General features: G+C 42.5%; 1 protein-coding gene across 1 annotated transcript; it reads left to right on the top strand.

Moving 5' to 3' along the window:
• Positions 1-607: 607 nt before the first annotated feature.
• LOC147442486 (E3 ubiquitin-protein ligase BRE1-like 2) lies at positions 608-19762 on the top strand. The gene is made up of 19 exons (XM_086528648.1): positions 608-972; positions 1528-1689; positions 1818-1902; positions 1985-2218; positions 2344-2508; positions 2728-2909; positions 2986-3069; positions 3151-3270; positions 3342-3528; positions 3621-3781; positions 3863-3934; positions 6757-6833; positions 17572-17766; positions 17854-17926; positions 18006-18092; positions 18167-18304; positions 18401-18603; positions 18683-18848; positions 18929-19762. Exons 1-19 carry the CDS (start codon positions 865-867, stop codon positions 19058-19060), a joined length of 2631 nt encoding a protein of 876 aa, XP_086384774.1. The 5' UTR covers positions 608-864; the 3' UTR covers positions 19061-19762.
• The last annotated feature ends 3945 nt before the right edge of the window (positions 19763-23707 follow it).

Below are 23707 nucleotides of genomic sequence, written 5' to 3' on the forward strand. Positions count from 1 at the left end.
TGTTACCGGAGAGAGAGTCTACTCACACGACGGCTTCCACTTTATAAAAATAAAGTGATTTCACTCACACACAAAAGGTAGCGTTAGATAATATATAGCACAAAATGCAACTGACGTGGCATTTTGAAGCGACATCACTGGAGGTTCGCAGCTTGCCCGATGTCTTCTGACGATGTCTCGTAGCGACAGTCGAAGGGGGCATGCCTTGCAGGCTGAAACGAGAGAGAGAGAGAGAGAGAGAGAGAGAGAGAGAGAGAGAGAGAGAGAGAGAGAGAGAGCCTTCGGCAGTCGACAGAGAGAGTGGGGGAGGGAGGTAAGACAACCAGATAAGACAGACAAAGAGAAAGTTGGTTATTTTTTTTTCTCCCGTAAGCAACTTCTGAAATAGAAGCTTATCTCCTTTGCCCTTTTCAATTTCCAAGTGAAACATTGACGGAGTCTTCATCAATATCTAGTAAAAAAATTGACACTCAACATGTCGGTGCTCTATTGGTTGCTCTCTAGGAAATCATTTCCTGCTCGGGGTCTTTGGGACACACTTTCATTAGTGAATACAATTTGTGGAAGTTTTGAGAAGGCAAAAGACCAACGAAGTGATTAACTGTAGGCATTTTGCTTTGGGAGGTACCCATGAGTTTACGCAGTGGTCCTCCTCCATGAGACGGAAGAGAGAGCAGCGACCTTTTTTGGGCTGGAACCCTTAGTAGCATTTTCCTGCGTAGCTGACGAAAACCTGCGGATACCCTACTTTGCTCTGCGTTTGTGTGTGCGAGTGCGCGCGTGCGCGTCCTCTCTGCCTCCTTCTGCGGCAGCGAGCTGGAGTCTGTGGGTAAGTATCATGCCCCTTTACCACTTCGGGGCATCATGGGAAGCACAGAAGAACCGGAGCGCAAACGTCGTCATGTCAACCATAGCTCCATCTCTCCTGCACTCAAGAAGCAGGCGTCCTTGCATTCTACTGAGGAGAAGAAGGTACGCTTCTTTTTTTGTGCCTCTTTCTCTCCCGCTTTTTGTTGGTTTTGTCATCCCTCGCTCTTAACCCATAGATCCATTCCTGTTTTGGCAAAAACACAGTAGCACCTCTTCGCAGGCCAGCATCACACAGGCCGCCTGAACACATTACAAACTAAGATTCGCTCATACTTCAGTGTTTTTGGGAGTACCTCTGGGTGTTTATGGCCTAAGGTGAAAATATAGCGCAGGGCAGGTAGTGGATGTATAGGCATAACACATGAGAAAGAAATTGAGATAGAGAAAGGTTGCTTCTTTGATTTGAAGGATGACGTGATTGAATTGAATTTGGCGGTTAGGGTTGCATACTGCCTGTAGCCTCACTCTTTGTCTGGGCTGGCCTATGTGCCATTCATATTCACTAAAACAATCAAAATTTGCTCTGGTTTAAGGTTGAATGGGTTGACGATATTCTAACCTTTTGATGTCAAGACCTCAGCTCCCAGTAATATTATTGTTGCCATCATTCTCCTCCCTCTTTCTTTTCTAGCTATACACTGTAAGGTTGTGTTTCAGGTGGATGCAGCAATGCTGCAGTATCAAAATCAAAAGTTGGAGCAGCAGCTTGATGTGCAAAGAAGTGAAATCAATGCATTAGAGGGAAAATGTAACCAACTCAAGACAAAGCAGACCTCCCTTGAAGGTTCTTTACATACAGTTCGGAATGCATGGGGCATGGTTAGTTGTCCTTACTGCATTTTAAATCAGTTGCTCAACCGCTGCTGGTTATGTCCTTACTTTAGCCGCTATCCTATATGCTGGAATTTTGGCACGAGAACTCATGTTTTACGGACACTGCATTACAGTTATTGGAGAAGGTTGAACATCTTTCAGCCCGTGCCAATCATTCTTTGATAGACAATGCATCAGAACAAGATATTCTATCAAGAGGCAAGCTACTACTGCTGTTTTGTTTGTGAAATGACTGCAACCGGGTTTATTTTCTTTCTGATTATTGATTACGTTCCAGCAGATAATGTTGGAAGTCGTTCTTTTGCTGAAGAAGATTTTTTCCAAAGATTACTTGCGACTGGTGCAACAGAAAATAGTAATGAGAGTAATGACACCATTTCAGCTGAGCTCACTCTAAAGTCTTGCCGAGGTGCAGCACTGGAAAGTGTAGAGCCTTTATTTCGGGTGATCGATACTCAGAGAGCGCGTAAGAAGGAACTTCTTCACACATTCCAAGGGAAGCTGCAGAATCATGGCAAGTTTTGTTGTCGTTGGCATTTCTTGCTTTAATGCCTTTATACAGCATTAGACTGTAACGTGGAACCTTCCCACAGCTCCAAAGTTGACTTGTGTAATTGGGTGCTGATTTTTTTCTGTCAGATGCTGATTCACAATCCAAACAGATTGATGATAATCTAAGCGAAGTTTCTTTATTGAGATCAGACATGGATACACTACATTTGAAACACAAGGATCTTTTGTCACAAGTTCGATTGTGGCGGAGGAACAGAGTGCGCAACCAAGCAGATATTAAAATTTTAGCTGGTATGTTCCTTCCTGACTGTCTGGCACTTGTACTCTTGCTACTTTTTCACTTTTATTGGTGCACTAGCAATTGCAACAGAAGTAGGGTCTTAACTTTAAGCAAAACGTGCAAGTTTGAGGTTATGATAAGGGTGTTCTTAGCTTGTGGCTCATCATACTTTCTCATGTGTTTTGTTTGTGTGAATGTAAGTTGTGTAACTTGTTCTGGTTGGAGTGAAGGTGAGCTGGAGGAAACTATTGTGGATTTAGGAAATACTAGACAAAAAATTGTAGCTTTGAGAAGCCAAAAGGATTCAACTTCAGGGAACGGAGGGGGAGTTAAAACTGAGGCAAGTGACAGAATGGATGAAAAGCCTTTGCAAGACTCCAAGACACTGGAGGCTGCAGTAGAAGAAGCAAAGGCAAGCTATTTATTATCTTCTTTAGGTCTATTGAGCGTGAAGTCTGTTTTCTTACCGTGTTTTGGATATTGCTTAGAGTTTAGCATCACTGAGGTTGAAAGAACTAGAGGATCTACGGAAGGAGAAGGGACGCTTATTTGAACAGCTTCACAAAGCGCAGGTAACTGCCAGGGATAGATCAGTGAAAATCACTAGACATGGAAAGAGGTGCATATCTAAACTTGTGATGCATTGTTAATAGGATAAATTGAAAGATGAGCAACATATCACAACCTCATACTTGTACAATGCTCTCAAAGACCAAGTGGAGACTTTGAGTAAGGAGTTGGAGCAATTCGAATCTCAAACAAATAACTCTATGGTAATTCAATTGGTGCAAGATGGACTGTTTTTATGGTTTTTCTGCATAATTACATTTTATGTTTTGATCAGATCGAACAAGATACTACGTCTAGGGGTGATGGTGATGTAGCTTTAAATACAGAGCCCAATGGAAATACAGAGCCTGAAATTATAAGAAGTGAACAGCTGCTTTCAGAGCTCGAAACGAAGCTGCGAGATGGCATATCAAAGTGGAATAGTCTGAGTATCAGACTGGATGAAATATCCCATGCTTTGGGTAGGTTTTTTGCCCAGTGCTAAGTGTCTCTGCACTTGCATGCGTAGCGTTACATAGTGTTAAGAATGTTGCTCACGGGAGCATCTTTTCAGATCGACAAGATGAAGTTGCAGAGTTTAAAGTAATGGTATCAACTCTGGAGAAAGAAATGGGCATGATGCAGCAACAGCTGGATAAGTACAAAGAAGCTGCCTGTGGAGCAGAAGTTCTCAGGGCAGAAGCCGAGTCCACAAGTTTGCTGCTTGAAAGAAAGGTTAATTTACAAGTCGCGTTATGTTGACGTGAAACTTTAGCAGCACATACGAGTTTTTGATACCGTCTTGTCATCTTGCAGGCAAACGAATGCAAGTTCTATACTGATAAAATTGCCGATCAGCGTTTGGAAGTCAAATCTCTTCGCGAAGAGGTAAAAGTAATAAGACGTGTCATGATAGTAAAAGTGCTATTGAAGTTGTGGCAGAGGAGAAAAGACATTGGCAGTTGGAACAATGAATGAGAAAACTGCATAGTCTATGTTTTGAGCTAGCCATCGACGAAGGAGTGCCCTTATAAGTTGTTTAGTTTGTTACATTTCTGGGATGCTCAAGCAGAGAGACTGTTATGAATTACTTATGAATAACTTCATTAAGTAGGCTGATTTGACCTAGCCAAGGTTTTACTAAGCATTGCCACTGGTTGTGATGGATGACATAAGGGTGCAGGGTGCTTTCTCAAAGCAAAGCAGTGGCATGAATCTTGACTAACGATAGGCTCAGGAGTTTAAAAATGCCCTCCTAGCTACAAGTTCTAGATTGTGTGCTTCTTTGAGACCTATGGTTTTGCTAGTGGAATCTGGAGCCTCAGCTAGAAATGTATATGCAGCTCGATGTACTTGCAAAAGATGTTCATGTTAGTCGCTTAAGCCCTTTCATGACCTGAACACGTCATTTGGATGGTGTGCAAGGCACTATTTCAGTGCTGATTATTGAGTTAAGTAATAAGCCTGGCTTGAATTAAAGAATGCTGTATAAGGAGAGGGTGTGGAGCAGATCAATTCTTAAGATAAACGAATGATTTTCAAGTGTTTTGGCCTTGGGAACATTGGAGATATAAGGTATTCCAGTTGCAGCAGCGTTGTTATATCAGTCAGAGTGCTCAATGGCTCATACTTGAAATGAATAAGATGAAGTCTATCCCCTTAACCTGGGGGTGGCTGCTTGTTGATGTGTTTTATGTCTGTGTTTCAAATTCAAGTGACAATTTAATTGGGGATGTGCAATGTGATCGGCTATTGGGGAAAGGGGCTAAGCACTCTTGTTGACCTTTCAATGGCCCGAGTTTGGCTTTTTTATAGTAGGGCCTAGTGGGCTAGTGAGAATTTAGCTAGGGAGAAATTTTGTTGTTGCTTTCATAGTTTCCAAGAACGGAACATTGGAACGTGGAATGGGGAATGGAAAAGATGGAACGGGAAGTTGGAATAACAATGGGGAACAGAATACTGAAAATGGCCATTCCGTGTAACTATGGGTGCTTTCAATATTATATGGAAAAGTAATGGATGTTTGAAACTTTGGATGAATTCCATGTTTACAAACATATTTTAAACTCGGCTTTCTAAACCGTCGCCCTGTAGAAAGAGCCACGAATGTCAAGTGGGAAATCTTACGTCTCCCCTTTCTTCCTTACCTAAAGTGTAATTTGAATGAGTTTTAGGTGAAACTTCAATATTGACATGTGTCCCACAATTTGAATGCATGCTTGAAATCTAATTTTGACGTATCACATAAAGGAAAGGTTTTCATCTTACTTCAGAAATTGATTCTTGCAGTGCTAACTATGGTGAGAGTATGATAAGGAATTGGGAATCTGCATTAGTGTGATATACTTTAAAGTTCATGGGGTGGGTTGTCACAAACTGATGATGTGGCATGTCCATAAGTTGTCCCAACTTATAGGACACATGCCGACAAGGCCCTAGGGATACTAGAACTTAAAAGGTTGGTTGGCGGACAGGTTGTACGGACGCCGCAAATTGCGTTGAAGTGATGACGTGGCTGGCCGTATGGATTTTCGCAAAACGCGTTGACTATGCTGACGTGGCAGCCAAAATTCCGTGATGTGCGCTGGCTGGCTTTTGGGCCTAAAGTTTTTGAGTTTGAAGCTTTTGAACTGATGCTTTTGGGGCTTTGCTTTTGGCATCCCTTGTAAGTTTATAAGAGCCCTTGGGGCCTCACTCTTTAGAGCAACTGGACGCAGAGTTTGAGAGCAGAGGTCCCTTGGGAGTTGTACTTTGCAATGATTAATGATAAAGAAATACCTAAAGGGGCGCCAGACTTTGGGGCCAATACCTCTGGGCACGGAACTCTATCGGGCTGAGTCGTCTCTCTCTCTCTCTATTAAAGCTCAATGATTTTGAAGTTTCTGTTCGTGTGTAGCTATTGATTTCACGCTTGGTGTGTCCAAGCCTGTTACCTGGGTTTATACATCCCTTGTCAAGATGCTTATTACACATTTTGCCAACATGTTAAAATATGAATAGGATATGCAAGTTGAACTTTCATAGAGTCTTGCGCTAAAGTATTTAGCTCATTGTAAGATGTGCCAAAGCACTTATTTTATTTTCATTTCTTATTTGGTACACAAATAGGTCCACATACATGCCATGTATATGGTTGAGTGCTCTTATAAGTTGCTTGCAAATGGAGATGGTGTTGAAGAGAGTTCCATTGATGCATGGAGTGTTGTAACTTGTGACTTTTGTCTCCTAGCATGGATATTCAGTTTATTTGCACATGGCCTTTGCTGGGTCAAAAATAGTGCCTCAATAAATTAACCTATTTCTATGTGCATCTGGTTAAGTAGCCTCTCATGTAAAGTTTTGTTAACAAGCTCTAGATCCTACTTTGTATAGCACTACTAATTTTAGGGTTTTATTGTATCCTGCGGTCTGCATTGTTGCATATGTTGGTCATCAGTTAATGTGCATAGACTTTTACTGATTGTAAGTTTGTGTATAGTTTAACATGCCCTATTTGGCATTTGCTTTGTGAAGGATGGTTTTGTGGGAGGCCTTGTGTCTATGGATATATGTGTGCTTCTCATTCTCATACTAAGTACTGTTTTGTGTGCTTTGGAGATGGATGAAGTAGAGTCCAGTCATTATGGAAGAAGTTGCTTTTTAAAAATAATTTTTGTTGCAATTTCTTAGGATGCAATCTGACATGATGCCTTGTTTCCTTGAAATTCCAGGCCAGATTATTGCGTGAAAGTGAGCAGGAGCTTAAACTCATTCTTGACATGTATGGTAGTGAATCAGCAGATGCTAGGTAAACCACTTTCTTATGATACAAATGTTTTTTTAAAGAGCTCAAAGTAAGCAAGCTAGAGCTTAGAGTAATTCTTGACATGTCTGGTAGTTATTCAACATATGCTAGGTAAACACTTTGCTCTTGTACACATTTTTTTCCGAAGGATTTAATCAATTGTTACCATCAAGCTAGATAACCTTAAGTCTTATGATAAGAAGTCTTATAAGATTAGTTTTTGCATGTTTTTTCTTCTCCCTTCTCTGTAGGGGCGGCTGAAGAGGGTTCTCCTATGTGGTGTCTTTCAACGAAGGCAACCATGGGTTTTGGCCGGGATGAGAGCCTCTACTTGTGCCTTTGTGTGTGACTTTGGATGTACGTGTGCTTTCTTGTAGGGGGTGTACGTGCGCGTGTGTTGTCAATGTGTGTGTGTGTGTGTCTTTCTTGGTTCTAGTTTGGGGTTTGGTGTGCGGGTCTGTGTGTGCTTGTTTGCTTGGGGGTCGGTTTATGAGTGTGTCTCAGGAATGTGTGTGTGTGTGTAGTTTTTGGTGTTTGTGTGTGGTGCTTGCATGCATGGCTTTGCGGGGCGATGGTTTTCAATAGCTATCTCATTTGTCCACCTGTGTTGCTTCCCGCCCATCCTCCTTCCTGCCCGTTCAGTTTCTTCTTGGTCGCTTGACAGTCTTGGGTAGCATAGATGCCCCTTGGATGGCTCTCTTCGCTCGACAGCTACGAGGTGGTTATCTTCTAGTGATATCTATGCTTATCTTCTCTTGGCTCTCCACCTTGAATAGGAGGGGTTTTTCCCCTGGTTTTTGAGTGTTACAATTGTTTCAGCCTACGTTATCATTTAGTTTTTTCAGCTTGTGATGGGCTTCAACTGCTTACAGGTTTCATGCCTTTGGGCAGCCTTGTACTTTACCTTCAGGTGGTTGTATCAGTTTTACTTCCTTGTAGGTAGGCACCTTCTGGGTGTGAAGAACACGCTTACTATGTGTGTTTATTCATAACTGAACTTAGATAAAAACTGAACTGAGAACAAAACTAGAGGACAAGAGACCGAATTTGTGTTGATTGATGTGTTACAAGGGTGTTCTTGCATAGAAACTGAAGAGACATGATGAAAAGACATGACCATAGGGTATTCTGGTTTGTCTGAAACAGTAAAATCCTCCTGAAGGGATGTCGTAGACTGAGACAGAATAGTGTTTGGAGGTATATTTATTTGTAAAGATTTATTATTGGAACAAGTTGTGTCCAAAGCAAGGTTGCATCCGTACGTACGTACTGAACCATTCAGTACGGTACAATCGTACGATACGGTACAATACGTACAATACGGCCAACTTGAAAAATTTGGGGAAAATCAACACATTGATTATGGCGGACAGTTTTGGGGAGCCCTTTTGTGTGGCTTAGGCTTATTGAAGTGTGTGCCAAGGCTTAAAACTTTGGGGCGCACGTGTTACGATTTCTAGAGAGAAGATTTGTGCAGACCTTCGTAGACAATCACACAGTTGCACGTACTCTTTGTGACCCCCCGTCTCTCTAAGCATTGGTTCTCCTCTCGCATTCCTCATGTGTGTTCATTCTAATGTTAATTTGTTTATGAGTCTAATTTTTGAAAGCTCTGTGAAATTAATTTCAATATAAAATGGTTTTTTTACAAATAGTACGTACCTATCACGTACTTGAAATGTGGTTCAGTACGGAAGTACGTTCTGTATGTACCTCAACCATGCCGTACACTACATACCTTTCCACCTTGGTCCAAAGATTCAATTGCAACAATTGAAGTCGTAATGGAAGAGTCTGCATCTGATTTATCCTTTGCGTAAGGACTGGTACCTGTAAGTTTGAAAAATTATCATTCACCAATGCATTTGGTATCTGTTCAGAGACAAAGACTTTATTCTACAAGGGCGGTGACGAGGTGAATTTTTCTGCTTGGATCATAGCCGAAGAAGGGGTTATGTGTCTGTTGGTTGTCACACAAGGACTAGAATCTTCTGAATCTTCAGCTGTTTCAACTTTCAACGGGTATTAAGGCTTCCAATTGAGAAGGAGGGGGCTCAAGGTTGTTGCCTAGACCTCCGAAGGATCCTCTTGCACAAGGAAAGGAGCAATAAATCTTTAACTTTACCACCATCAGACAAGAAAGACTTAAATGTAGGGCATGGCTCGCGAAGGGGAACTTGTCTAGCGTCACGGCATTCACGACCGAGTACTTGACTAGGGTGGGATATATGTGCCACTAAGTAAGCCCATCTTGATATGGGTGATATGGATATATGTGCCACGCAGTACGTTGAACTTTGTGTTGATGTATGCTCATGTGTGTGTGCGTGTGGTGTGTGTTGTGTTGGGGAGCATATGTTAGTACCTCGTTCTACACCCACTATTGGGCACTGACGACGTTAGTGGGGATGTCGTGGTATTTAGTCAATACTATGCATGATGGAGCTGATGGTTATTTTGTCTTGTGGGTAACTACCATGGATCTATACCTTGCACTTTCCTTCAAGGGTGAATCTGGGCTTATCCTAGATTCATCTAGGTATATTTCTTAGTCGTATAGCGGACATGCAGACTTCACATTGTGAAGTTTTCGTCCGAGTTACGACCAATTGATATTGTGCTAATTCTTTCTATCTTTTGTGGTGCGTATGCCCTATTAACTATCTCATTTTTGTGCTAATTTTTTCGATTTAATGCTTCTTTTAGTGCTAGGCTTCATTATGGCTGAGTCTGCCCTTGATCTCCGGAGTCATGACAGAAACTCAGTACGTTGAATTGTGTTGATGTATGCTCATGTGTGTGTGCGTGTGGTGTGTGTTGTGTTGGGGAGCATATGTTAGTACCTAGTTCTACACCCACTATTGGGCACTGACGACGTTAGTGGGGATGTCGTGGTATTTAGTCAATACTATGCGTGATGGAGCTGATGGTTATTTTGTCTTGTGGGTGACTACCATGGATCTATACCTTGCACTTTCCTTCAAGGGTGAATCTGGGCTTATCCTAGATTCATCTAGGTATATATAGATTTCTTTTTAAGATGAGCTTCTTTGGAAGCTTCATGTTGTTGCTTTTGTTGCTGATGATTCCAATGAGAAGTTAGGTAGCTTAGAACTGTAGCATTTCCAAGAATATTCGTGCTGAGACTTTTGTTGCTCGCACGAAAACACTTTGTGTCTAGTTGTCTCTGAGAAACCATGCTTTGAGTAACCTTTTGTTGAGAAACTTTTTGAAACTTGTTGCCAACATTTAGACTCTTCGGTGGTAGAGAAGTAGCATCACAAACGACATCTGTTGCCGGGATCTTATTCAACAGTAATGACAACACGAAGGCCATGGGAAAGCCTTAAGATTTTAGATTGCAAGAGTGCAGGTCCTCTCTTTGATGGATACTTTAGTCTTCATGCAAGAGTACACCACTAAGGGCTGCCACCAAGGTCTACGTGCTAGATTTTTTAAAAAATTGCAGCTCTTTTAAAATTGCATCTCTTGTTGAATCTACGCTACGTGTATGTTTGATTATGGCAGCATTAAGGTTGGGTTAGAATGAAGTGAGTGCAGGTAAGCTGTCCATGCTAATGCTTGCTGAGTTTGTTCGATCCAAAGCATTGCTTGCGGCAGGTCACGTTGCCTAGGAAGAGCAGTCTCGTTGGCTGTTATTCTTACGCCTGTTGTTTGCCTTATACTACCATGGCATAAGTTGATGACATGGATTTTTAAAAAAAAATTATGTTGAAAAATATGCTGATGTGGCATTATAAAAACCCAAGCAATGCTTTTGAGTAGCGTATGTGATGTCTGGACTTGTTGCGCATCCTAAAGGTTGCGTAGGAATGTTATTTAAGGCAAGGTAGATAACGCAGTAGCGTTTGAAGTAAGGGTACTACCCTGTGATGAAGCGGTGCAATCACTTGTGAAGGGGTGCACTCTATGTTGAAGAGAGCACTCTTTGCTCTATGTTGGGCTGGGTTCTCTTGGTAACACATACTTATAGAGGTGCTCGCCATTTGCAAGGGACCACGGCCAACGGACATTCTCTCATATGCTCAGTACACAAGGAACACGAATCGTAGAGCATTATCATGAATATGAACAAAGGAGAGAGAACGAGTGAACTTGAGTCCTGCAAACTAGTTCAATCTTCCATGGGGATGGGTGGGTTGGGATGCGTAGAGGTTCACAACTGGATGTGTCCACCATCTCTTAGTAGCTTCCATACATCTCCGGGAGGGTGAGAGGATAGCGGCAAGGGTGAGAGGCTCACAACCTTTGGGTCCCGGGGAAAAAAATTGCTCTGACACCAGTGTGAAGAACATGCTTACTATGCGTGTTTATTCATAACTGAACTTAGATAAAAACTGAACTGAGAACGAAACTAGAAGACAAGAGACTGAATGTGTGTTGATTGATTGAAATGTGTTTTATAGAAACTGAAGAGACGATGAAAAGACATGACCGTAGGTCAAGAGACATGACTCTAGGCCAATAGCTGTGTCCTGCTGTAGAGTTGTGACCCTTCGACGTAAAGGTCCAGCCATTCGCTGAAGAGGCATGGCTATTCGTTGAAGAGCTGTGACTCTTGGGCGAAGAGACGCATCCTTTGGAGAATCGAGGGTTTCGGATCTTGTGCGTCTTCGTATTTGTAAAAGAATCAATCGAAGAAGGTAATACAAAGACAAAGAATACGTCACAATCGTGACACTGGGCGTCTTCGAGAGGTCAAAAGTAATGGAGAATCAACAATGTGCTTATATACATACATACATACATATAGATGGATGGATGGAGAGAGAGAGAGAGAGAGAGAGAGAGAGAGAGAGAGAGAGAGAGAGAGAGAGAGAGAGAGAGAGAGAGAGAGAGAGAGAGAGAGAGAGAGAGAGAGAGAGAGAGAGAGAGATTGGTATAATCAGTTGCCAACAACAAAGACCACCACAATTTGCAACTCACCACCTTTAAAGAAAAATTGGGCAAGCACTAGGTAAGACAATTTTGTCCATCATTGCAAAACAAAACCATGGAAGTCGAGATGCAAGGTTCTAGAAACTTGTGTTGGCGGTGGCGGCACTGCATAGTAGAGGCAGATTCGAAGTAGAGATTGTGTGTGCAAGATGAGGTACTCTAGGGCATAGGAACGTGACACGTCTCAGGCTCCACAACAACATGAGTCGTATTGTCACAAACTGCTTACGTGGCAACCACGGAAGACAAAGGATGTTATTTTTAGGGGAAGTATTTATTGGGGAGCTTGGTTTTTTGTCCTATAGTTGCATTTGTAATCATTTGTATTGTATCATGATGTGCCAACCATATCTGCTTCATATTGGGCGAGAGGTCTGGGTATATAGTATTAGTGCATCGAGACACCTCGGGTGTGATGGCTAACGTTGCTACATAATATCAAGAGCTTTGATACGGAATGAGAAAATTGATTGACCGTGGGATTTTTGAACTAACTTGATTGAGTTTTGCAAGTCTAATGGCAAACGATTACTTTTCTTTCAAGAGAGAATATGCCACAAATTGCTAATGTGTGACAATGTGATGACGTTGCATGCCCAGGTGGAAGAGAAATGGCCGAGTGGATAACAGAAAATGAAGAACTAAACCTAGAAGAACTTTTGAGCATCGGTCAAGAGGCCTAACCCAAATTTATGAATAGCTTGACCCATGGAGTTGATTCCCGCAAAATGTGTTGATTGCTGACGCGACATGGATGTACAAACATTTAACGTGGTAGACTTGCGGAATTCCGCAATTCGTGTTGTGTTGACTGGAAGGTATGGATTTTCGTAAACTGCAAGCAGATTGGACATCGATCTCCAAAGTCATGACAGAAACTCAGTAGGCTGAACTTTATGTTGATGTATGCTCACGTGTGTGTGCCTGTGGTGTGTTGTGTTTGGGAGCATATGTTATTACCTAGTTAGTGGGCACTGTCGACGTTGGATGTCGTGGTATTTAGTCAATACTATGCATGATGGAGCTGATGGTTATATTATCTCGTGGGTGACTACCATGGGTCTATACCTTGCACTTTCCTCTACGGGTGAATCTTGGCTTATCCTGGATTCATCTTGGTATATCTTTAACTTTTTTAGGGACTAGAGCTTTTGGGGTTTAGTGCTTCGAGAGAACTGCTTTTGGGGCTTTGCTTTAAGGCAACCCTTGTATTCTTTATAAGGGCCGTTGGGGTCGAAAGAGGCGCCAGGGTTTGGTGCCAGTGTTGTTTAGGAGTGGAATTGTGCCACTTCGTGTGTCTCGCATGGATCCTCTCTCTGTTTCTCTCAATCGTCACGGGGAGAGAGAGAGAGAGAGAGAGAGAGAGAGAGAGAGAGAGAGAGAGAGAGAGAGAGAGAGAGAGAGAGAGAGAGAGAGAGAGAGAGAGAGAGCCTAACGTCTGATCTCTGCGTTGCGTCGCCTGCCCTCTCCCAGCGTGCGCGCCAAGTTCTTCTTGCTGTGACTCTATTGTGGGTTTCCCCTCCGCCCTCCCTTGCACCTCTACTCTGTCCGAGAGCCCGTGACCCCTTGCAGGTATGTTTTTGCTTGCGGTTTTCCTCGCCGGGGGTTTCTTGCGTTTACTTCTTTTTCGGCTTCAGTTGACTCATTATGAACACTTGGTATAATGTTCGTTGGATTTGTGAACTTGGCAAATTCTTTGAGCTCTTTGAAGTTGTTTCTTTTCTCTGATTGCGACTTTTTCTTTCGTATGTGTTCCATGTTTCTGCTTGTTATATTGTCTGGTTGCTTGTGTGGGGAGTGAGTGAGTGCTATGTTGCATGTCTTTGTGTTTGCTACATGTTTATTTGCACTCTCTTTCTCTGCTTGGTGGGTTTCTGTCCAGAACTGGATGGTGTGGTTGGTGGTGGGTCAGGAGTGGATTCTACCTCGTCCTGGACATAGCTTCTTCAAGTTCTTCTGCAAGCCTCGTACAACCATAGACTACTGCCAAATATGGTTGAAGGTCTTCTCTCTGGCGGAACTTGATTCAAGGTATGTGGCGGTGGTGTTGCCTGGTTCGTTGTGGTGCGTCGTTTGGTCCTAGAGACCTGGAGTTGGCTATTAGAGATTCTTGGTGGAGTTTTCTACTGCAACTCTGTTGCTTTCTTCCCTAACTCCCCTGCTCCTAGTCTATGGACGTATCACCCATCTTTTGTAACTCTGTATCAGTGGCAGTCTTTCCCCTATGGTAGGGGATGTTTCACTATCAGCCCCAATCATCTTGTTGTGCCTTCGGGCAAATATAATGTTACAGGCTTCGACACACCAAGCGAGAAATCATTAGTAACACACGAACAAAAACTTCAAAAATCATTGAACTTTAATAGAAAGAGAGACGACACGGCCCGATGTAGTTCCGTGCCTAGAGGTAGTGGCCCCAAAGTCTGGCGTCCCTTTCGGTATTTCTTTTTAGATTAATTCTTGACAAAGTACAATGTCAGAGGTCCTCTCTGTGCTCAATGCTCCCAAGCCAATTTGAGAGAGGGAGAGTGTCACAAACTTGGGCAGCCCAAGTTTAGAATCTGTCGCGACACAAGAGAGATATTCATTGAAAATACTTCACAACTTTAAATCACAGTTCAATTCAAGACGACATGGCCCAACGTAGTTTCGTGCCCAGAGGTATTGGCCCCAAAAACTTGACGCCCCTTTCAATATTTCTTTATTATATTAAATCTTGAGCAAAGTACAACTCCCATAGGGGTCCTCTGCTCTCAAACTCTGCGTCTAGATGTTCTGAGAAGTGAGGCCCCTAAGGGTCCTTTTATTCTTACAAGGGATGTCAGAAGCAGAGTCCAAAAGCAGTTAAACTCAAAAGCAAAGTAATCCCAAAAAGCAACTTGGTCCAAAAGCAACAAACACAAATTACGAAAATTCCATTCGGTTGTCAGCTCGATTTACGGGATTGTATGTACAACCTGCCATGTCAGTATGTCAACGCAAAATTTGGGGTTTCTGTACTGTTGCCACGTTATCATGTCCGTATAGTTCTGTCGCGTCATCTGTCCCGCTCGGGCATAGTAACAAGGGATGACCGTTGTCAAGTCTACGTTCCCCGTTCCCATTCCAAGTTCCCGTTCCGAATCCCCGTTCGGTGTCATCACTTTGTGACATACCCCCCTCTTGAAAGAATTGTAATCGCCCTCAATTACGCCTGCAAAACAGACGGACCATAAACCAATTCAGTAGACACTGACTTTAAGTACCGACGCACTAGACAACACGCATCTAGTACTTGTACAAAGACGACAGTCACATCACATCACATTCAGATCAGAGTCACATCACATCGCATCTAGATCCGCACCGGACCTCATTGATGTCGATTAACTAATCCCATATCGTGATCACGTCCACAGATTCTGAGATCGAAATGCTGCACTCATTTGGTCAATCATTCGACTCAAGCACTGTTGTATGCAAGTAATCATTTTCAGTGATCCTATGTCGAAGTACTTCTCTCATAAAGTCGTTTAGCTGAATACTGTCAGCACATCAGTATCCTTGAAACCCAAAAGGAAATCAGTGACTTTATTCCATTCAGGTATTCTGTGACAAAGGAGCGTAGTAACGCCCCTCGTGTAGTCTTGCGTGCACCAGGTTCAATCTGTTGATCTGTGGGAACTCTGAGGATAGCCACAGCTAGACCAAAAGCGTTTAGGTAAAGTTCCAAATATGAGGGGTATTTGCTAGGTCCTCCTCCATCCAATTCGCATTTAATGCCGGATGGTTCTTAACTAAGAACCACCGTTCACTTTACCTTTCTTTTTCCTGTCTTGGAAAGTTAGTATGTGTTCTCGAACGAGTATCTTCTCGCTCTTTTTCAATTCAGGTTCATCCGAGAGCTATCACCGCTCCAAAGCCATCATTATCATCTCATTCATAATCGTGTTATATGCTCACAAATAATAGGTTCTTCTTTCGAAAAGTCGTATTTCATAAATTTATGTAGCAAAATAATGCTAATTCATTCATAATGTTCTATCAAAAATTTGTTCTTGAATGAGTATCTCCTCGTTTTGCTGAATTTCCATTTTGTTAGTCGTTCTTATTCTTGTGCCTTGTTGGGGCACCGTGCAATGATATGTCCTTGTTCTCCGCATTCAAAACACTTTCCTGCTTTGAAATATTCATCTTTTTGGTCTTCTGTCAGTCGAGTTCGTGTATCTGTCTGTCTTCTGTTTTTGTTCTGACTTGTCGAAGGTTCATCTAGTGGGTAAGTCAAGTTACCCAAATGCATCGCGAATCCCCACTTAGCATGTCCCATCAATTGTTGAATGGACTCTGACTTCTTTTCAAGAGAGTAGTCTCGAATTTGTTTGGGAAGTCCACAACAAAACCTCTCAATCTGTTCCTAAAAACTAATCTTCTTGAAAGAAGAGGTCGGTTCTTGAATTTCAGCCATTTTGTCGGTGCTTCTTTCTGTAACAAAAGAGTGGACCACCATGTCCGTGCATTGCCTTTCAGAAAGGATGCTGCCCACAATGGTCTAGATGCAATGCACTTGCCGATGATGTCGACGACGACGAGACGGGCTGAAATCTGAAAACGCTAGGGGCTGAATCTGCAAATCTGCTAACTGCTGAATTTTGACACTGTCGGCGAGGACGGTGATGGCGACGACGATGCGTTGCAAACGCAGATGCTAAAATCTGTGAACAGCGGGCTGAAACTGAAAATGTTGGCTCATCTGACCGTGTGGCGAGGATCTGCTGCGGGTAGGGTGAGATTTGCGAGGTTTGGGGCTGATCTTGCGGAGTCTGTAAGTGCTGAAAACTGAAAATGCTGATATGCTTGGGCTGAACTGTCGCCAGAAACTGCAAAACGCTAGGCACTTTGCAAACTCGAAAACGCCAGGTGAACTGTAGCGAAAATGCTAGGCCTGATCTGTTGCAGAAAACGCTGGGCTGAAACTGCTGGTGAAAAATGCCAGAGGTCTTGATGTCTGAAAACGCTAGGGAATCCTGTCGGTCTTGTTGAGAAGGTGCACTGCTAGTTGTTGGAACTCTACTGCCTCTTTTGCCAGAAAGTGCTAGCGCTAGGTTTCTTTTATAGAGCTTAGCAAATTTGCCCTACCCAGTTTCCCAACAAAGTCACTTATTAATAATAAGTGAAAAATGGATAAAATAGGGAAAGTGGGTTCTGTGCACTGTAAAATGCTCATGATGGTTACTGATTGTCATGCTAATGATCATGCTGTGTGCAACCAAAGGATATGCAAACTACTCTAAGTGCCTGGACATGCATGGCCTGCGCACAAGCTCACAAAGGTACCAGAACACTTCCTAAGCTGACTTGACCTTGGACCTGAAGTAGCTTGTCCACATGCACAAGGGTTAGATGTGCATGAGAGAGAGAGAGAGAGAGAGAGAGAGAGAGAGAGAGAGAGAGAGATGAATTGAAATGAAATGTTAATGTCGTCACTATGAGACCAAAAAGTTACAATTTGGTGGATCTGATGTGTGTGTATATATATATATATATATATATATATATATATATAGAGAGAGAGAGAGAGAGAGAGAGAGAGAGAGAGAGAGAGAGAGAGAGAGAGAGAGAGAGAGAGAGAGAGAGAGAGAGAGAGAAATCTGTCAATTTCCGGGTGGACATGCCATGTCATCATTTTGTCATGCAATGCCTTCGGGCCTGTAGTTTGATTACGTAATACAAAAGGTTACCAAGTCGTGTGTGTGTGTGTGTGTGTGAGAGAGAGCGAGAGAGAGAGAGAGATTTTCTTGTACAGGACCTTAGCAGAATTGAGAGAAGCAGAATGTAGTGCTTTGGCTGAAGTAGAAAAGCTTAAATCAGCTTTGGATGATCATGGTCTTGAATTAAGAGTGAGAGTCGCCAATGAAGCCGAGGCAGCTTGTCAACAACGGCTTGCAGTGGCAGAGGCAGAAATCCTAGATTTTAGACAAAGACTCGATGCTTCTGAGAGGTATACTTTCTTCATATACTATCTGGTAATTTTTCCATGCAAGATGTATTCAAAACTCAAGTTCTGGCTGTACTCTTTATTCCAAAGAGTTGTGATGGAGCTGAAAGAGGCTACAAGTTTGAAGAGTGAAGAGCACGATGCATGCCTTGCAGAAATCGAGGTAATTTATCCAGACATGAAACATTTTGCAATTATTTGAAGTTCTTGATGGTTGATTTTCTCTGTTGTCTAAATCATAGACCATAGGACAAGCTTATGAAGATATGCAAACACAGAATCAACGTCTCTTGCAACAAATATCAAAGAGAGATGAGTACAATATAAAGGTCTGTGTTGGGTTGTGGACCTTCTTTGACGTTCTGCATCTAAGCTTTCAAACATTAACACCACATCTTTTCAGCTTGTTTCTGAAAGTGTCAAGTCAAAGCAATTGCATTCCACTTTGAATGAAGAGAGGCAGGCTCTTCTTGAATATATACAGCATGCTACGAATTTTGGGGAAGGCCAGAAGCAAAGAGTGGCAAGGTTGGAACAGCAGGTTGTTCCCAGATGGCCTTCTTTTCATTACTTTTAAAGTAATACCTTGAGATTTCCGTTCAGCTGTAAGGCTTTCAAGCCTCCTCTCTTTTTTCAGGTCAAGCTGCATTTGGATCAGCTCAACACGTCCGCAGAAGATGGGAGGCAGAATGCAAGTACTTTGGAGGTCCTGAAGAGGAGCTTGGCTGAGGCAGACAACGAGTGTGTTTCTACAAAGGCCTTTCTGGAAGCAACGCAAAAGGAGATTGCTCACCGCAAGGAAAAAGTTGGAGAGATACTGACTCAGCTGGACAAAGAGAAGTGAGTTGATCCACGAAGGCAAGTCTGTTTCTTGCTCGCATCATGTTGTTTGTGCTTATGTGAAGTCTCTATTTTCAAGGTTGGCAAAGAAAAAAGTTCAGGAAGACATTGCACATTTAAAATCTAAACTGGCTCGAACCACTGTGCAAAGCGATGGAAGCTCTTTGGTTGAGAAGCTTCAAGATGAAGTGAAAGAGTATAAGGCGATCTTGAAGTGCAGTGTATGTCACGATCGTCCCAAAGAAGTATGTAGTCAGTTTTTAGTGTTGCATGATCATGTTTGCGATTTTACATGGACTCTAACAAGTTGTTTTGGCTGGTACAGGTTGTGATTACAAAGTGCTATCACTTATTTTGCAACCCTTGCATCCAGAGGAATCTGGAGATTCGACATCGAAAATGTCCCGGATGTGGAATCACATTTGGGCAGAGTGATGTCCGGACAGTCTACATTTAAGCAGGGAGGTATATTGCAAACTTCCAAGATTACTGTGAGTCTTACCCCTGGGTAACTCCCGTCCTTGTGAGGCCTCTGGTAAAGTGCTGTGCAGGACCAGTGCTGAATGTTTTCGGCTCCTGTATGGCAAGGGAGTTAGGCAGGCTATGCTGTTCTACTTTGCGAACGTCTGGAGTGCAGTGGGGCTTGTGTGCTTAAGATGGAACCGGCGGGGTGTTCAGATGCTGAGGATTCTACCTTCGAGGGAATATAGCTGTGTATCCGCAAGTAGAGCAGATAGAGGCAGGAAGTTTCGCTGATGCGATGCAATGCGGCTCTCAAGCGCTTTCCCAAAGGAGGTTATGCAGCTTTATGCTTGAGCACCTTGCTGTACAAAAAGGTTTCCCACTGTTAGACTTCCTCTTTGTAGTTCCTTGCACAGGTGTAACCCTCTTCAAGTTAGCCCTCTCCAATCAATTGAGTGTGATTCATTCAGGTTGCCGTTCCCCTCCGGCCCATTTCTCAACATCCAGCTGTGTATGTATGTGTGCCTTCTAATTTCATGCATGAGAGCAGCTGATTGTACATATATTGTGGGTGGTGTGTAACACATAATATTGTCTGATTCTTCAAGGCTAAGGCACGGCCTAGTGTTTTTGTAAAGTTAATCTGATGACACTAGAAAATGAAATGGATAGAGGGTTGCAGGTTCATGGTTGAAAATTAAGGTTTCTATGACAAGCAAAGTTTACAACAGTTTATGTGAGGGTTGCGTGAAAAGATTGTGTCGGATGTGGATATACTTATCATCATGATCGGCCATGGCGTGTTCGAGGTCATGCCAACTTTTGTGAGGGTGAGCTGAACAGTTTTGCATTGCCTAGATGATGCTGCTCTGTGGCAATTAGTCTGTGTTCAATAGTTAGAAAGCGTGCAGTATTCAACTTGGTCGGCATATCATTTTTTGTATCAATTTGTCGGTTGGGGGGTGGGGGGGGGAGGGGTTTGGGGGTGGCAGCCTTCCAACTCTTCTGCTGCCTTGCCCTGTCTGAACCCAGCATAAGATTCAACTTGTACTAAAAGCGCTCTTCTGGTTTGTAAAGAAAGCACGCGTTTCTGGCATTTTATGTCGCTCTGTCTAACCGTTTACATATTAAGTTGGATTTAAATTACCAAAACCGCTTCTTGACTGATCGGGTCTTGATGAGAATTCTGTAGCAGGTTGTTATTTTAAATATATGATTTTGATGACCTTTAAGGGAAGTTCAAAGCAGGTGGAAAATCTTACTATTGAGTTTAAAATGCTTGGCTCATTGATGCCTTACTTTTCTTCATGTAAGCAAAGATAGACTCATAACACGAGTTTCAGATTGAGATTAACTGGAAGTTTCGAATTTGATTTCAATGCAGAGTATCCTCGATTGTGAGAAACGACACATAACGGAGAATCTCTTGCGATTCTCTTGAGAGACGAGGTGTTTCTTATCTTTCATTCTCTCTCTGTGTGCATGATGTTTGACGACTCTCTCACACACCCCCCCCCATGTTGTGGTTGTGGATGGTAACTCTCTCTCTCTCTCTCTCTCTCTCTCTCTCTCTCTCTCTCTCTCAGCTCTGCGAAGGAAAGGCAATGGGCGACGAGCTTGGCGATGTGTTGGTTGAACAAGCAGGGCAGCCACAGCTGTACGCCTGCCCGGGGGCTACTTCATAAGTTATTTTTGCAATTACTCGGCGCACTCTGCATCGCGCAAGCCATTCGCCCGCATGGCTTAGAGCAGGGACTGCCGTTGCTGGCTGACTGCTTCCGAGCCCTGCAATCATACTCCTTTTACAAAGGGACTTCAGACAAGATGAGGAGGTATTTAGACAAGATGAAGAGGTAAATACCTCCTGTGGAGATGGGAATATTCCTGACTATTGAATAAGTTGAAGAACCTACCAGTATTGGGTGGCTTATCTTGATGTACGGCAATTCACTATTCTTTTTAACATGAAGAAAGCAATGGTTGATGGCCTCCAAATGCGTTCTTCTATTTCCGTTTAATTACACGTGCAGTTTTAACAGTGACCACGCAAATTTTGTCATTCATTTGTTAGTGCATGATGCATGGGTTGTTGTAATGGCTTATGAGGAATTGCAAGATTTGCTCTTGAATTATGGTTTTGAGAGTAGTGGAATTAAGGAGTTGACAATTTTGGGCTCCCAAACATATCATCTTAGCTAAGCCAAGGGAGTACTTCTGAATGCTTTTGATTTTGCACTACCAGGGTCGTAGTTTTTTTAGCACAAACTTTTAGTACACAGATGCGACGGTTTGGGGAAGTAGGAGGAGCATGAATGGCATTGGTGCCACAACAGGCCGTTGTGGGTGTGCATGATACGAAGAAAGAGGAGTTGCGGGCCTCGTTTAGAAGGCAGACAACGCAGGTAGTCTGTGGACGCGACGTAGTGGTGAGGGCGGAGGGGATGGGAGGAGGGTCGAAGAGAGTTGCTGATGTGGATCTTTTGTGTTTTTGGGGCATTGGGGGAGGAGCAAAATATTCCAAAGTATCTATTAAAGAAATGTGATTACTTTAATAATGTGCCAGTACGTAAAGTACACAGATGTAATGGAGCCATCTAGCACAAGAAGATTTAGAAATTTTCTCATGTAGGAAAATGGAGTCTATTACAATGTTTTTCATACAATACACAACATCATGAGCTTCTGCTCGAGAGGCACCGCATACCTAGCTAGGTACGATTGGGGGCAGGGCACCGCCGGCCCCCCCTCCGGGCCGGCGATCCCCTGCCCCCAATCGTACCTAGCTAGGTATGCAGTGCCTCCCTCACCGAAGCTCATGATGTTGAGGTAAGTCACAATGTGGGAATTATTGTGAGAATTTGTCCAAAACTTCTTGTGTATAGGGGAGAGGAAGAAGTATTGCGAGCACTAGACATAAATCGAGTACTTGGAATGAGAGTACTTAAGATGCACCTAGTTCCTATGTTGCCATTGGCTCTAATTGACAACGCCCTTGTGTAGCACACTAGTTGAGTTTGGTAGCAAAATTATTTGCCAATCTAGTTCTTGGTGAGATATTGCTAACTCTTGTCTTGATCGTTTGCTATCAACAGAACAATGGGTTGACATTTTGACTTTTGAGGTGGCCGTTTTTCGTTGCTCGCTGTGGCCTTTTAGGGCTTGTGGTTGCTTCATTAACAATTGGGGTAGCCTCAAACTTTGGGCTTATTTTACTTTGTCTTGTGAGATTTTATATTTGTTCCTGGTTACTTGAAAGGAAGGCTGCATTTTGCCTCTTACTATTTCTCTGAGTATTCTTGGGGTCTTATGCTGAACTCTTGGTTCACTCTTATGCAGCAAGTCTTAATTTGTTGCCTTAATATGTTGCCTAAACGATTTTTTTTTGAGATCCATGTTCCTATCACACTAAAAACTGGGTAAATTACCGGATTGTTGCTATCAACACACTGTTTTTTTAAAGAATTATGAACTTTAAACAATTGAGATATGGTAAACTCTGCAAACCATCATTATGGTTTAACTCTATGATTTGAGAGGCTTTTATCCTAAAAGTACTTGAAGTGTTCTGGTTTCTTCTTTTATTGAAGCATTTACAAAAATCGACAGTGTCTTGGTTGAGAATTTTACAGAAAGAGGATATAGATTGTCTTTTATGGTCATCCTTGACTTAAACCTCGATTATTTAAAATCCCAATGCATACTACCTTTTCTATAAATTGATCTTTGAAATCTATAGATCTATCCCTACTCTCTTTTCCAAAAAAAGAAAAAGGAATGATTCTAGGCTCACTCTTGTTGAGATAAAGGTGTTGTTTCTTTTTTAAAAAAGGGGGGGATCTCTGATCTGAAGGTTTAGAATCTTGTTCTAATTATGAATCCTTTCACAAGATAACTTACCAATCTTGAATATGAAGACCTAGTTCCTCCATAGACTCACTTATTGTCCCAATGTAAGAGATAATTGGAATAGAATGACTCTTTCATTTTGACTAAATTGTACAAAAATGATTTGAATGTATGAATGGTTTTGTGGAAATACTTCCCTATTTTCTTGAGTCCAAAGTCTTTTGAACATGGTGTTCTTTTGTGTATGAGTATTATATTTAATACAACAAAGCGCATACACACACACACACACACGCGCGCGCACACACACACACACACACACACACACACACACACACACACACACACACACACACACACACACACACACACACACACACACACACGTCCCTTTCATGTATGGCTGACTATGTTGAGAATGGATACTTGCTGAGATTTAACACTGCATGGATTGTGCACACACACTCTCTCTCTCTCTCTCTCTCTCTCTATGTCATTTACTTGGCTATGATTGCTTCATCCAGGTTTCTTTAAATGAACACACACTCTTGTGTCATTTTACTTGTGCTAGTAGCTGTTTCAACTTGCTAACACATGACGACTTCTCACCTTGGCACCTACATGTGCTCATAAAGGTGCCCTACATGCCTTGGTTGCTTCTCTTTATTACACACTCATTGCAATGCTTGGGTTGGATTTTCTCTATGTTTTATTGGATTCTTGATTGATAGTGTTTGGGCTTATGGTTTGCCTTAGGGATTAAATGGCGTTTTTAGCTTGGTTTTGCATTATACTA

The sequence above is a fragment of the Adiantum capillus-veneris genome, chromosome 14 (assembly GCF_014529385.1).
Source record: "Adiantum capillus-veneris isolate H3 chromosome 14, ASM1452938v2, whole genome shotgun sequence".
NCBI lineage: Eukaryota > Viridiplantae > Streptophyta > Polypodiopsida > Polypodiales > Pteridaceae > Adiantum > Adiantum capillus-veneris.